Raw genomic sequence first — 15,758 nt, forward strand, 5'->3', positions numbered from 1 at the left:
GACCACAGCTTCTTTGGACCAGAGTGGCAGAAGAGATGGTGCATCCTGAACAATTCAATATTCTACTACTTTGGGAGTGAAAAAGGTTTGTTTTCAAATGCCACCATGTGGAAACATCACAGCTGCATAATTTTAAATTGGATTTCATCCCACTGCGTGTTCTCCTCTCCCCCCTACAGATAAACAGCAGAAGGGTTCATTTTATATCAATGACTACACTGTACAGATGGTGACCAACCTGAGAAAAGACTCCAAAAGAAAATCCTGTTTTGAGCTCAGTGCTCCTGGAAAACGGCCCTTCCAGGTCTGTATTATCTCTATATTATTATTATTAAAGAAATAAACTCCAGTAAAATCATGTCTCATTAAGAGCTGACATGATTTCTTCTGGCAGTTCTTTACTCGTCTTCTAGGGCTCCAAAAAAAGAATATATAATTATATATACTATAGTTTGATGGAGTCCTGCAGAGATTTTGCAAAGGTTTTTGTAGGCCAGTCCAAAAATTAGCATTGCCCTGGTTCCTTAGACAATAAGCTGGTTGGATTTTAACATTAGTTTTTTGGATTATTTCAGAATCTCAGTGGGAAAGAAAAGGTTATATAAATAAGCTTAAATAAAGCAAACAACTTTATTTTAAATTTTTGCACCATAAATGCAATCGTATGCTAACGTTAGGTTATAGATGAACTACCCCGCTGTTGAAAGACTTTATGTCACCACCATCCTTTGTCCAGGATATCCACTCCTCCTCCTCTGCACATGTCCAAACCAGCTGGTTTTAAACATCTAACCATCAACCATCATATAACTTGTTTAAAAGACCCCATTGACTTTTGAGTTCAGGAAACTTGAAGAGCAAAATGTTAATGTAATTTCTGGGTCTTAGGATTCATTCTTTTGGCACTTTATCGAGATTTTGGGGATTGTAAAAGGGTGCTTAAACATATTTGGTCTCTGAATTAAAACTAAACTGCAGTGAAAATACATTTTACTGAAATGATGTCATCAGAGCATACTTAGTCCCCCACAAACTTCTGAAAAGTTTATTTTTCTGTAAAATGTCACTGTGCGTCACATTGTCTGTACCTGTATAAAAGGTTGACATTCATCCTCTCACGCACACTAAGACCACTAAAACAATCGCTGAGACCTGCTCATGAGGGCAGGTATCGAGCTGCTGACCCTGTAATTATTGGGCATTCACCATTAAAGTCACAGCTGCCTCAAACATTATCAGATTATCTAGACTAATACAATTTTGGTTTTTTTGCTTTTTTATTGCCGTGGTTGTTGTATCCCTGGTTCTGTTTATTAGGTTTTTATTGTAATCCTCAGTTCTTGTTTTTCCTTCTTCTGCCTCCTATATTCCCATCGGTCACATCATCTCTAAATCTCTTTCAGTTTATTTCCTGTTTTATTTTGAAGGTTAGATATTCAGGTGATTTTCTGTAGTTTTACTTCCTTCCTTTGTTCTTGTTTGTTGCCCTCGTTAGTGTCTGATTACCTGTTTCTTATTACCCTTCTCTCCTTGTGTGTAGTCTGTCTTTAAAGTCTTACTCACGTTGTCTTATTTGGAGATTTAAACTATTTAGGTTTTTTTTTAACCTGTTATTATCGCGCAGACCTTAAAGTTTCTAAGTTTGAATTCAAGAATGTCGCCCCAGCTTCAGCCTGGTTTTCAGTCTGTGTTTGGGTTGAATCTGTTTTTTGTGACATAGTTTGATAAATGTACACGTGGAATGCGTTTTTGTTTTCCCAGTCGTTTCATTTTTTAATAAATAAGTTAGATTCAGATTTTTTAAACATTTCACAGCTTTTTAAAAGAGAGCAATATCTGTTCTTTCTGTTTCTCTCCTCTTACATGGCTAGAAATAAAAATGAATAAAAATCCAGGCACATAAATGCACGTTTAAATGATAATCACAGTATTATTATTGCCGCTCTCTCCTTCCAGTTCACTGCCAGCAGCCCTCAAGAGGCCAGAGAATGGGTGGACCAAATCAATTTTGTACTTAGAGGTAAGCCAGCTTCTCTCTCTCTTTTTCTTTTTTTTTTTTTACTTTTTCTGACTTATTGCATATGACTCATTATGGAAAACCACTCCCTGCTTTGTTTTCCTCTTTTCTCTCTGCACTGTTCAATGATAGCCCATTCATAAGACAAATATATATTGCTATATATAAATAAAATTGACTTGGCTTTTTAAAAGTCACATAGGTTAAGTGGAAAATACAGTTAAAGCAGTATAAATGTTCTAAAAAATGTTCTTTTGTACTAAAGTTTTCTTGTGTTTTCGAGGGGCAGAAAGGTCAGAAGTGCAAGGGAGTTCTTTGTCATCTCTGACTCATACGAAAACCGCCCCATCCATCACTAACTACACGGCCGAACACAAGAGTCCTGAATCACCTCATTCGACATGTCACCCAGCATGTCATGTGCACCATCGTGTAGCTCTGGTTCTCCTCCACTCCTCCCCTAACCCTCCTACCGAATTCCAACTTACAGGAAATTGATTGGTAGATGTTCTGGTTATCCTCCAGTGACATTGATTTCTGCTTGGCTGCTGGTGTACGGCAGAGGACCTGATACCCTGTGTTGCAATGGCCAGTCGCCTGCAATGAGACAGCTCCTCCATCTGAGCGAGCAGTCGTGCCTCGTCTACTCTAAAATGGGCTCGGGCCGGGCCACTGATTTGCGGGAAGTAACGGACACTCTGCAGTTTGTCTTACTTCCTCCCACCCCCCCTTTTTTTTTTACTACAAAAAAACAGAACATGCAAATGATTATTTATCCTCTTCACCTTCAAATTCATCTGAGTGCATCGGCACGCTTTCCAGAACGTTTTGCCTTAAATGCAAGGACAGAGAAAGAGAGAGAGAGGGGGGGCGTATGAAATGCAACAAAAGATGCAGTTAGATGGGATGCGCCTTCATCTGTAGGACAACCCAGAATGAATATGATAAACAGATGGTAAGCAGGAACCATGGGGATGATGTGAGAGGGAGAGGCTTCTTATTGGATTGTGGAAAATTATAAAGTGAAAATCAACAACAACCGATAACTTATTAACATCTGCTAGATCTGACCTTTCAAATGTGCTTTCCCCTTTGTGTCTTATCCTTTTCCTCTAGGTCTGAGCTGTCAGACAAAATGGAAATTATAAACGCTTTTTTTTCTGGCGTTTTAACAATAATTTATTGCTCAGTTGAAAAAAAATATAAAGGCTAACAGCTAATGAGCATGATAACTGTTTGCAGCGTGTGTCGGGGGCACCAGTGTTTGTCACCGCTGCTGTTTGGCACGTGTCTCGGCCCCGTTGTGCAGCGAGGACGTGACGGACATTTCTCTTACTTTAGCCCTTAATGCATGTCTCTGTCTTTTGTGCCACGCTGTGACGCTAACACTTTCTGTCACATTGTTTCCCCTTCCCTCGTAGATCTCAGCTCCAACTTCATCCCCGTCGATGACGAGGAGGAGGAGGAGGAGGACGAGGATACCTACGATGACATCGAGGGGTGGTCAACGAAACCCCGACTCGGCCGACCCCGGCCTCCCGGGGAGGAGGAGTAGCCAGAGGACAGGAGATAGGGGAGGAGGATGACGAGGAAGAAGATATCTACGAGGAGCTGCCAGGTATGAGGATGTGGTTGGACATACACTTGCGCAGATAAATAAACAGAGGAGTGACGCACACACACAACCCCTCATGATACTCAGTCAGACAGACGCTCAAACCCTGGGGGATTTTTGCAACATGAAATATCTGCCATCTTTCCCTGCTGTGAAATTTGTGTTGCCAGGTTCCTCCAGACTGATCGCTCATTTTAAATCAAGCAACACTAATAAGCTTGTCAGCACCGGGGTGGCTGCTGCAGGACAGGAAGAGGAAGATTCACTTACACCTACTCCAAATCTGCTCCCTCCTTATCTCTCTGAACAAGTTATGTTGTTGAAATCAGCGAGAGCTGGCTAGTTTCGGATGCTCTGTCATAGACCGTCCAATTAGCTAATGTTGCCAGGCAACAAATGGCCCACAGTTCAATCCACTAAGCAAGAGTTTTGGCTAAAATTGCCTGGCAACAGCAATTTAGATGAAAGGAAGTAAAAACTGCATCTTGCAGAGCTTAAAATAGATCTGAAGCTCTTAATGTCACATCTTTAATAGAAATTAGAGTTTGACCGACGAGACCCCATGACTGTGTGTGTGTGTGTGTGTGTGTGTGTGTGAGAGAGAGTCCCATGGCTACAAGATCCCAAGAAGGACAAAAGGGGGTGATCCGATCTTCTCAGGGCCGTCGTCCATCACTCGTTCTATTAGATAAGATACATCAAGATTCAGTTTCACTCAGTGAGTACATTACCTTTGCCAAAATCACTGGTGAGAGGGGAATCAGTCTTCAAACTGTCACGCCGGCGTTCAGAGCCATCTGGGAAGAGGTACCGACCCTGACCACAGATGGCATATCGAATGACGGGCTCTTTCGTTCACTTTCTCACCCCTTCGCTTATCAGTCATGCTGCACCTCCCTCTGCTCAGCTTTTACACAGTGATTACAGACTGTTCAATAACTCAATTTGGGAGTAATTTTCACTGATCAGCTGCCATGTTTGCATTTAGGAACCTTTCTATCTCTGCAAATAGAAGCATTTATTCCTTACATTGCTAATTAGTAAAAAATGTCTTCATATAGCACACGTTTACTTTTAGGGGTTTTTTCCCCCCGGACCTTAAAATAAACAAATTATTGTGACAGCTGCAAAAGCTGTGTATGATTTAAAAATACTGCTGTTTAACAGTAAATTAAAGCAACTATCTAAAACAGAACAATAAAATATTACAGCTTAGAAATAACATGATAGAGGGTTAAGAGTGATAATAATTACGGTAAAACCACAGTAATAACCTAGCTTGGTATCATCAACAGATAATATGAAACTGAAATCTATATTTCGGGATAGAAGGAGGCAAAAACAAAAGGAGGGTGAAAACTGCCTCTGCACAATGGCATGAATTAAGTCCCTGCATCCAGAAAGATCTGTATCTGGATTAGTTTCTGATGTTGGATGCATTTGTGAGGGCATGACCCCAAATTTCCATTTTCTTTACCACCACATCCAAATCTGGATTCCCACTGACTCTAGAAGTTAATCATTAATGTCATAATTTCTCAGTTGAGCAAAGACCCACCTCAAATCCTCTCCAAGTAGTCCTGCTAAAAAAACAAAAGCAGAACAAACAGAAACAATCTCGTAACCTCCTTTCTGAATGTAATAATAAGGAAACACATTTAAGGATGGCTTAATAATAATTTAATAATACAGTTTTGTAACCATTCTTGTATATTTATTGTAATATTTGATTAAACCAAGCTTCAAAGCATGAGGATTACCCTTTGTTACATACAGACTAATACAGCTAGATGTAGCTTTTGTTAATCAAGGCGCTCGGGTTTGATACTGTCTCCCCACCTTCCTGTCATCTCTTGCTGCCTAATAAAAGCAAAAAAGCCAGAGATGACTCTAAAAAAAATAGTTTTTTTCATTTCTAGTCACGTTATTTGTTCTAATGTGGCCAGGGCTGCAGCTCCAGCAGATGGAGGCATGGTTCTCTTTTTGTGTGATGAAAGTTATTAAACGACATAAAACCAGCGCTGTTCTGCTGCACTTTGGTTTAGAAAATGCCGTCTGCGACCGAATAAACTGATGTATAACCACTCAACCTGAGCAACGTGTAACCACCAGCCGGTGTTCGTGGTGCTAATGTTAGTGGCAGGTCTGAACACTTTTCAGCTTCAGTTTAGTAATTTAATTCTTAAAATGTTTATGCAGAGGCAGCTTTTGGATCCGTAGGCTCTTCAGGCTTGTCTGTGCAGAACTGATAAGAGATTTTACAAGTTTTGCCTACTCGCATGCTTGCTGTTGCAGTAACCTCAGTTTTTTTAAATGTTTTAATTCAATTCTATTCTATATATATAGCGCCAAATCACCACAACAGTCGCCTCAAGGTGGTTCACATTGCAAGGTAAAGACACTAAAATAGTTATAATAGATTAGGAACATTTTAGTGACTTTAACCAGGAAGAGAGGAAGAGTGTCCTGGGTGGAGAGGATAAACTGTCTCCTGTGAGGCAGGAGAGAAAGGGCGCCCCTGGAGAAAACCCTGTTAGTGCTAACCGCTGAGCCACCAGGCTCCCAGCTCACGCTGTCACCACTGTCGTAACATGCTACTACCGATAAAGTTTTAAAAGGGACCTCCAGACACTTGTGTCCCTAAATTGGAATGCAAAGGAAGTTTCAAAATGTCCTATTCGATAGTTTCCTTCTGATATGTTTTGAGTGCTGATGGCAGTGAAGTCTGTCTACTTGCAAACTTGCAAAATGGCATCCTTGACTGCAGCATCCATTTTTAGGCGATGTCAGTTTTGTCGCAGCAAAACTCAGTTGCAGGCAGAATGCAGAGCAGCGGCTGGTATTGGCTCTGATGCTGATGACTGATTTTATTGACTGGAAAATTAAATCACTTTGATATAGAAACCGTTGGCCCATAGCGGTGGCCTCTCGATGGAACGATGCTCGCAGTCGAAGAGCACCAAACAAATGTTTGGACCCGCTGCGAGCACATTTAAAATCTCATTTTTTTATCATGTGGATCATTTGGTGTAGGAACAAAGTGCGGCAGTTTGTACTTTTTAAAAATTTATTTAATTTTTTTTTTTTTTAAAGAAAGCCGTGATTATCTGTTTGAAGAAACGAAAGCAACGGGGAAAGACAAAGGCATCCCTCATGTATACATAAACTAAACTTTTTACATTCAAGCTGGACACACGGTGTGTGTCTGTTTGTGTGTGTGTGTGTCGTGTTTCCTGCTCTTCCTGGAAGCAGAGGTGCAGCCTGTGCTGGAAGGTGGATAGTGTTGCTGGGTTGTGGCGTGGCTGTCAGCCGGCTTGTGTGGAGGATGGATGTGGGAGACAGAGGGCAGGCATATCACCGTGTCACCTCTCAGACCACCGGGTGCCACGCCCCGCAGTCAATGACATGTCCGCCTCCGCGTGGCTTAAAGAAAAACCTCTTCTTCTTTAACATTTCCCGCCTGTGGTTTAACAGGCTGATCCTCACGCCAGAGTTCATCCTAGTTAAAGAAGAATTAACAGCTTGTGTCATGCTGAGATTCATCAGGGATTTGCAAATGATCCACTTTATTAATTTTTCTGTTTGTCTGCCTCTATCATCATTTCTTTGCTGTTCATTTCTCGTTAACACGTGGGACAAATATAAATTATTTATAAACTATAGTTGTTAAAGTCAGGCCACCAGCAGGTAATGCCTTTTATTATTATTAAAAATTTAATTTATTTCTTTTAGACACTGAAATTAAAATATTTAGGTTCTGGGTAGGGCTGCACACTCGAATTTTTAATTTAAATATCAATTTTGGCTTCAAGCAATTAATAAAACAAGCTGAGCAATATAAAATGTTTAACACTGATTCTTTGGTTTTGCCTTTCAGCACATCTGCCTCTGCAAAGACTTGGTTCAGTTTTGCATTAATTTATTTAGTTTTTGGTTGAAGTTATAATTCAAGTGGCTGAGTGGGGTCAGTCGTGTATTTTAATGCACTGTTGTGATATTTTATTCATTTAAAATGTTTGCTACTGTAATTCTGTAATCTACCTCTCCTGCAATTTTCCATTTTACAGTAATTGTTAATGGAAGTTTCTTCTCTGGTGATTTTTAATATTATAAGCTTTGATTTTAGTGTAACTTTCCCCTACACTGTCATGTTTTCCACGGCTAATGGCCTAGAACAAGATTCAGAGATAACCCGGAGTACTTGGGGTTTCACCAGCCAGTGCAGATATGCATGTGGACAGCCTTTCAGGGATATTTGGACAGTGTGTGTTTCAGCTAATACATCCCATCTAAAACAGACAAATGTTACATACATACTTAGTTACATACAGACTAATACAGCCACATATAGCTTTTGTTAATATGACGCTATTACCTGATTATTACTGATAATTAGATCCATCTAAACCAGACAAACGTGGCATGAAGAGTAGGTGGAACTGCAATCTCTGAACTTCTTTCAGCAAAAAAAAAAATCTTATAAAACAGAATTAATTACAATTAATTTGTAAAATGTCTTCATAGATAAAGGAATTCATACAGGTATAATATACACTAATAAAGAATGTCATATTTTTGTTACGTGAGGGTTAAAAAGACAAGTATTTTCTTTGATTACTGTACAATATAAAGCGCCTTGAGGCGATTGCTGTAGTGATTTGGCGCTATATAAATAAAATTGAATTGAATTGAATTGAATGATTAAATCATGATTTCAGCATTGACCAAAGTAATTGTGATTATGAGTAATCCTACTTCTGCACCTGTAATAAATGCTCTTGTTCTGCTTTTTTTGTTTCTTTAGATGAAGAACTTGGAAATCCAGGTGATGAGAGCGACGAGAAGAGCAGCAAACAAGGTTTCCGCCTCCGTCTAGTAACTTATTTATTCCAGCCTAAAGTTTCCCTGCATCTACGTCCTGCGTCTATTTAAACGTGTTCCCTGTGCTTCCTTTCAGTTTGGTCCTCAGATTATTCCAACTACTACCAGGGTTTGTGGGATTGCCAGGGCGACGAGTCAGACGAACTGACCTTCGAGAGAGGAGATCTCATCTACATCATCAGCAAGGTCAGCATCGCCATCAGCACAAAATAATCCAAGGGCTTATTTAGGCTTTTCTCACAACTCTTTGTTTTTCCCCTCGAGCGTCCCTAATGGAAATCCGTCCCCAGTTGCGCGCTTGACTCGTAGATATAATTACAGGGTCAATTACAGTAGTTTAGGATAGGATGCAGACGTGTAAAACGTGCAATTATTTAAGGGTTAAACAACATCAACTCCAGTAATCACCTCGTCCTCATTTACTTTCTGAACATGCTGATATCTCCAGCATCTAGATTTGTCCGTTAGCATCTCGGTGCAGCAGAGAAGCACCAACAGCGGTGCTGTCTGTTCGCGGGCCACTAGGGTGAAGTGCCATTCGGGCGCTGCGTAATGGTGCTGTTGTTCATTACGGCGCCTCTATCACAGGGGTTAATTGAGTAGGCAGCCATGCGAGGCTCTTCCTTTTCTGTCTGACGTGAAACTGCAGGTGAAGCCATCCTGCATCTCAGCTCTTTTCCCTCAATCTATTTCCTTGTGTTTTATGGCCATCGTGTAGTTACATGCGGAGTATCTACCAGGAAAAAGACATCCTACTGGAAATCGATGGCTTGTAATTTGGCTACTTTTACTCTGCTGCGTGCAGGGACTTGTCTCCACACTGTTGCTATTGGTCGGTTTCAAATTGAATCATCATGTTCTGTGTTTAGACTAAATTATCTGAAGAGGAGAGGCAGGAAGAAGGAACTCTTTTTTTTTCTTTTGTAAGTAATTATGAGATAGAGATGAGGAAATTATGTATTCAGTGTCGTGATTTCTTGCATCTTTAATCACCAGTAGATGGCGGTGAATTTTAAGTATTTGTCCTTTTTTGTGCAACAATTTCAGTGCAACAATCCTTTCAAAGGGGTCAGGGTTTTGGATTTTGATGTATAAATTATGTCAGCTTGTGTTGAAGGAATATGAGCCTCCTCTTTATAACAACAGATAAAGCACAGGTGAAAAATGCCCCTTGCAGAAGATGGACTTATAATTGCGGTTCTTTTGGCAGTGGCAGATTAATGAGATGCCAGGCTCGTCTGTCTGCGTGTGCTGCTTGATAGGGGGAAATGTCAAAACAGCCACATCCATTTTTCACGGCGATGACAAAAGCACTGTACTCGGGGAGACAAAGGGGTCCTGGCTCTGGGCTCCAGATCCGCCTCAGATGGCCTCAGCCCCGCTCGCCGTTATTACTTTTCACTGTATGCATCAGATTACTGCCTCGCCAAAGACCTTAAAGGCAAACTAAGTCCAGGTTGGAGGCAGGAGTTTGCTGTTGTATCTCACAATCTTAATGACAGAGATTACTCTTGTTTTGTCAAACTGGACGCTGGAGTCATAACACGGTGACGGACCACGAGAGAGCGCCCTAACTACCTCCTAATGGACTTCAAGCGAGCATTGTAAATTATTTAAAGGTGATGCCCGCACGACTTCCGAATGTTTGGTTTACTGTGACGACACGACTCCACCCATGTCCCATTCTGCGTCCTAATAGCATCACATTCCCTTCATGAATAGCATTATTTGGATTATAGCCTGTAATCGCCTATTCATTTTAACGAGCCCTCGGGGAGGGCTTCCCTGTGTCTTCTGTATGTACACGCAGACCCCCAGCGGCATTCAGTTTTACGGGGGGAATTCCTAAGGACCCTGACCTCGATGAGTGAAATACGGGCCCTTGGCTAGAACTCAAGCCCGTCGCTTAACGGGGGACCCAGCCACACGAAATGGCCGTAATAAAACCAGGGCCCATAAATTCTCTCAGAGGGTGGGAGGCCTGGTTGTCTGTGCTGTTATGTCAACACTGACCATAATTACAAGGTAATAAGGACACGCTCTAAGTGCTAAATCAATGGTGCTAACAAACTGTTATTTTTAAAGCTGCGATGTGATTGACTGCTGAAGTGCAGAATGGGATAGCCACAGGCGTGGTGTCATATGGCTGTGAACTGAGGAGAACATGCCGATTGTATAAAAGGCCCTCATCCATCATTATTGATCTCTCACTTACTGTAAAGTGGGAGCATTTTTACTGTATTTGTGTTTTTCCTCCTTCTTGTGTGTTGCTCTGTGTGTGTGTGTATCACTGACAAAGTAAATAAATTAGAAACCTCACAACTCATATGAATCCCATTAGTTCAACAGAATTAATCTCGCAGACCGTGCCGCCTGGTTTCAGCGATGCCTAACTCTGCCCTCCGCCGATGCTCAGCCCGCTGAAACATGAGGTAGAAACGCACGCTGAAATCCATCATGTGATTTTTTATTTTTTTATTTTTTTTGCTCTGGCATTTCATTTCTGAGAGCTTGCATTTTTCTGATGCACATTATGGCTTTACGCTGGCATTTTAGTGTGTGATGACAAATACGGGTGAGCGCAGTTCTTTTTTTTTTGCAGTATCACACTCTCCAATTTTAGATTTAAATTGCAAAGATGTTTCAGCCACATCAGGAGCGCTGTAACGGCATCATCGCCTCGCCGGCGTCATGCAAAGGGATATTATTTGTAGTAGGATTTAAAATGTGTTAAATTTATTGTTCCACTTCCCGCTGACACATGTAGTACCTGTAGTGCTTTGTCTCTAAAGCCATAAGGTGCATTCTTGCCCTCTAATTTATGGATCCACAATCAAAAGACGTGGGCTCTACAGGTCAGCTGTCACATTCCTGTATTCCCACAGGCACTCATGGAGAACGGCGGGATGGAGTGGGAAGAGATTTATGGCACAAACCCATCCAGGGTCCTTAAAACTCTGGCAAGTGCTGCCCCTGCTGCTGCTGCTGCTGCCGCCACCACCACCTCTCTTCCTCCATCCCGTCCAACCAAAATCCAGAGAGAGGGCGGCCGGCCAGCCAATCTGGTGCGGCTCCCAAAGAAAAGCGTCACTGCACATTTGGCCAAAGTGTTCAGCTTGTTAGAGACAATGAGAACGTGGACACCACTGACACCTTGTGGTTGTTTTTGGTCGCTTTTTTTAATGAAAACTTTTACAACCACTGAAAGCTGATTTACGCTCTTACAGATGTACTTGTTGAGGGGTATAATCACGTAAAACTCAAGCTCGGATATTCACAATTTAAATTATATATTCCATGTTTGTTCCCTGCTAGCTGGGACAGCTTTTCGTCATGTTGCCTTCATGTTCTCTTTTGGCCCTCTGCGTGCAGGTCACACCAACTGAAAGCAAGTGAAGAAAAGGAAAAGTGGTCAAATAATCAGATGGGAAAAGTCAAGCCAGGGAGACAAAGAGGAGGGGATCCCTTTATTCTTTTGTGTGAACCCTGTCCACCCCCCCCCCCTCTCTCTTTCTCCTTCTCGCTGTCACACAGCCATTTAAAGACCCCTAGCTGCTATTGTGGCCATAGACACCAAGACGCTATAGACAGGCAGAGACATCCTATTTACCACCCAAAGTAGCAGGGGGTGAGTCTGGGGTTTGGGGTCATGCAGGAGGCAGCGGTCATCCCCCGGTCAACTACAGTAGGTCATTATTCAGCCCAAGCCAATAGCCCAGAACAGCGTCCGAGCAGCCCACCCCCCAATCCATTCTGCTTAATTATTATAAATGAGGGGCGGCGTAAACAGCCATCATTACAGACACTCAGTGGCATACACAAATCCACTTTAAATTGCTATTAAGTTAAGGAGCTATCTGTAATCCCAGGCGTGCATTAGAAAGGAGCGAGTAGGTTTTCTTTTTATTAAATCTCATCGTCCCTGAGATATTTTCAAACGTTCTCATGCTCTGTCATGTTTCCAATTTGAAGCCAATTCGCTGATTTAATTAAAAGCCCACTTGGAAAAAAATGGACACCAAGTAGCCATTTCCATCTCTGGTTAAGCCGAGTTATCATCCGTGTTTCCGAGTAGATTTCGGCCTCCCCACCCCATCAAAAAAGAGAGAAGATCATTCTCCCCTGAAGTTTCAGGTGTTATCAGTTGTGAAGTGTACCTGTGTGAGCGGCGAGGAGGGCTTGCTAACCTGATAACAGGTTACAGATGGTGTGCTTGTGCCTGGCTGAGGTGTCCATGTTTCTTTATTAGGGTCAGCAGTGATGGAAGAACTGCAGAGAGCTGCAGTGCATGTGGAGGAGAGCGGGGAATAAAAACAGAGAGGATGCAGGCGGAAAGGTTGCTACAGGAGAGACGTGGAAGAGAGGAAAAAGAGGAGGTGGAGGAGGGGGTTGGAAATGGGGAAGGAGGGCGGGAGGGAGAGATTGTAACACCCAGGCGGCGGGTTCAGCGGCAGGGCAATGAGAGACTTCCTGCGCTCCATCATGCCCAAGGCCTGCCTCAGTCAGCTGGTGGCCGAGGAAAGATGCCTCATGTGTCAGGCTTATTAGCACTCCCCCTAGTTTGTATGCATTTGGGATTGCACGTGTGTGTGTGTGTGTGTTTCGTGTGTGTTAGGAAAACATGTGGTCAGGATCCGTGCAGATTTTTACACGTGAAAAAGGTGATTTTTTTTTCTTACCTGACACGAATATTAAAGATGTGTTTTGTTTAGGTGGATAATGGTGGCGTGACACGACACCTGCCTTCGCCCATCGCCCTCTGTCTGTCTCTCTCGCTCGCCACATCCAGCCAACCTCGACTCACCTTCTCCCCGCTTCGAGGCTCGGGGTAGCTGTCAATCTGTCCTGCGGGTCGGGGAGCCGTGAGCGATGGGCCTATCAGAATGCCACCATTAGCCAGCCCCCTGAGTGGTAAATAAACGATCGCGCCGGTACACTGCAGGTGTTGTCATGGCAACCCACTCTCAGTGCCAGCCCCGCCCACACCCGTTCTCCCCCACCGCCACCCCACCGCTCCTCTTGGTGGAGGAGTCACCGGGAGGTCAGCGAGTCAACGCGCCGCAGCCGCCACGACACGGCGCTGTTTGCCCCCCACCACCACCACCACCTCTCCTCCCCCTTCAATCTGCGTCCAGGTTGCAGGAAACACAGCCTCGGATACGTGTCACCTCAGCACACGTTTCCCAGAAGTCAGACCCCTCAGGGAAACCTTATTTCTCCCCCTCACAGGGAACATCTTCCATTTTAGTCCCGCAGCGAGCCCAAGCAAACGTTTATCTGTGCCCCGTTTGTGAGTTTCACGGCCTGAAAGCCAAAAAAACCAGAGGAAAACAAACAGAAGGGTGGGGGTTGGGGGGTGGGGGCATTGAGGTGTTAGCCTAGTTTTTGTCATTTGGATAATTTAGTCTGCAAGCCTTTTGGAATGTCCCTATTACAGCAGGTGTACTCTGGATGAACCCATTTCAAGTGTGAGGAAGATGGACTCTGCACGCCTGACAGACTTCCACCGCCATTGGCACCCACTCCGTGATGTAGCAGTTGTATTAAAATGGCGACGCTGATAATCCAAAAGACCTTTCTCAGGGAGAATTTGAGACCGACTGCACAGATGGGCCGCGGAGATAAATAAAACTCTCTGTCACTACGGTTGGTGGAATAGTGCTGCGACGCCCCCAAGGGAGAGAAAAACTGTTTCGCTCCCTCTCTCCGATGCCTCCCCCCACCGTCCGTCTGTCTGCCCTCTCCTCCTCCTCTCCTCACGTTCTCCGAATGGGAACCGGAGCCAGCTTTCCGCAACCGGGCTTTTCCCTGCACGGTCTTATGGGGAGCATAAAAAGGCCATTTCGGCCCTAACTTTCCCCTTCGTTATGAGCTCAGACACAGCGAACTGTCAGTTTGTCAGAGAGCCAAGCACACTGGAGCATCCCAGTCAGAGCTGTCAGAGAGGTTTGCAGGGGGAAAACGATGAGGCCAGGGTGGACAATCTGCTTATTGTGGGTACCTGTTTGTGCTGTTAGAACACTTGAGCCTTGTGGTTTATTACCGTCTAAGCGGTTCATCCATCCTCGCTGTCCAAACACCGCTCATTAGCTGCAGGCCTCATTCCTCTGGCTGCAGAGAGGTGTCAGGTCCGGATGATCGGCTAAACCTCCTACACGATGCCTTTCATCATGTCAACAGAGTGCGCGTGAACCAGAACCTGAATCTGAAGCATGCACTCAGCGGAAAAAACCCCACCAATTTATTTTACATATGTGTCTGCATGTGTGTGATAAACTGTCCGCACAATCGTGTCGGGTCTGAAAAAGAGGAGAGATGAGTGGCACTGGGGTATCTGCTCCAGCAGGGTGGCTTGTGCCCCCTCTGCCAAGCCAATCGCTTTCCAAATATTGATCCAGTACAGATCTGCTCATAGCCCAGCTGCTGTGATCAGATCAACATGCAGTGGTTCAGTCATGTTCCTTAAATGCTTGAAGCAGACTGAATGAAAAGCTTCATTATTTCAATGTACAGGTCTGGAAGCAGTGTAAACTGCTGTGTTCCCTGTATAAGTGTATATCAATTAACTTACTTACATTTGATTCATTGATTAACTGCGATTCTTTCAGCTACAAATAAACACATACACAAAAATTCCCTGTTTTCATAGAGATTCTAGTAGATTTCCCCCATGATAACCAAAGCATAAGTTCAACCTCTATTTATTAATTTTTTTAAAGCCAAATTTTAGCCTCAAATAAATTTGCCTACATTATATTTTTAGGGTTTTTCTTCTAGGATGTTTTCTTTCTGTTCAGCAGATGAAAAATCAGAGCATTTCTGGGGTTTCTTATCTGCACAAAGACTCAGATGGTTTTCTTTCAGTCACAATACATCCTTCAGATCGATATTTATTATTTGTTCTTAGCTTGTTTTTGTTTTTTTTAAGTCCCCATTATTACGCTTCTGAAATGTCCTAATTGTAAATAAATGCTGTAATCATAAGTAATGAAAAAAAACTCGTGTTTATGGGATTTTTTTTTTAAGGCACAGTGGATTTAATCGGTCACCTTCAACCAGCATTTATATTTTCTCTGAACATGCACGTGAAATAATCCGTCTTTTTTGTGTTGTTTTTTTAATCACAGTACAGAAATGAACCCTCGTTATAATTAGTCTGGGGAAACGGGCCAGCTGTGGCGATGGCTTTGGAGCGGTTAAAAAAAGCTGTTTTATTGTAGACACTCGCTGTCTCGATAGCCTTGT

General features: G+C 43.1%; 1 protein-coding gene across 1 annotated transcript in view; it reads left to right on the plus strand.

Moving 5' to 3' along the window:
• skap1 (src kinase associated phosphoprotein 1) overlaps positions 1–15,758 on the plus strand; it is a 39,251-nt gene that overhangs the window by 22,109 nt on the left and 1,384 nt on the right. Inside the window, 7 exon segments of the mRNA XM_025909997.1 lie at positions 2–85; positions 180–304; positions 1,957–2,020; positions 3,439–3,516; positions 3,519–3,635; positions 8,437–8,490; positions 8,590–8,699. Of these exon segments, the coding sequence (XP_025765782.1) occupies positions 2–85; positions 180–304; positions 1,957–2,020; positions 3,439–3,516; positions 3,519–3,635; positions 8,437–8,490; positions 8,590–8,699 (632 nt within the window).

Source organism: Oreochromis niloticus, linkage group LG8 (genome assembly GCF_001858045.2).
Source record: "Oreochromis niloticus isolate F11D_XX linkage group LG8, O_niloticus_UMD_NMBU, whole genome shotgun sequence".
Classification (NCBI taxonomy): domain Eukaryota; kingdom Metazoa; phylum Chordata; class Actinopteri; order Cichliformes; family Cichlidae; genus Oreochromis; species Oreochromis niloticus.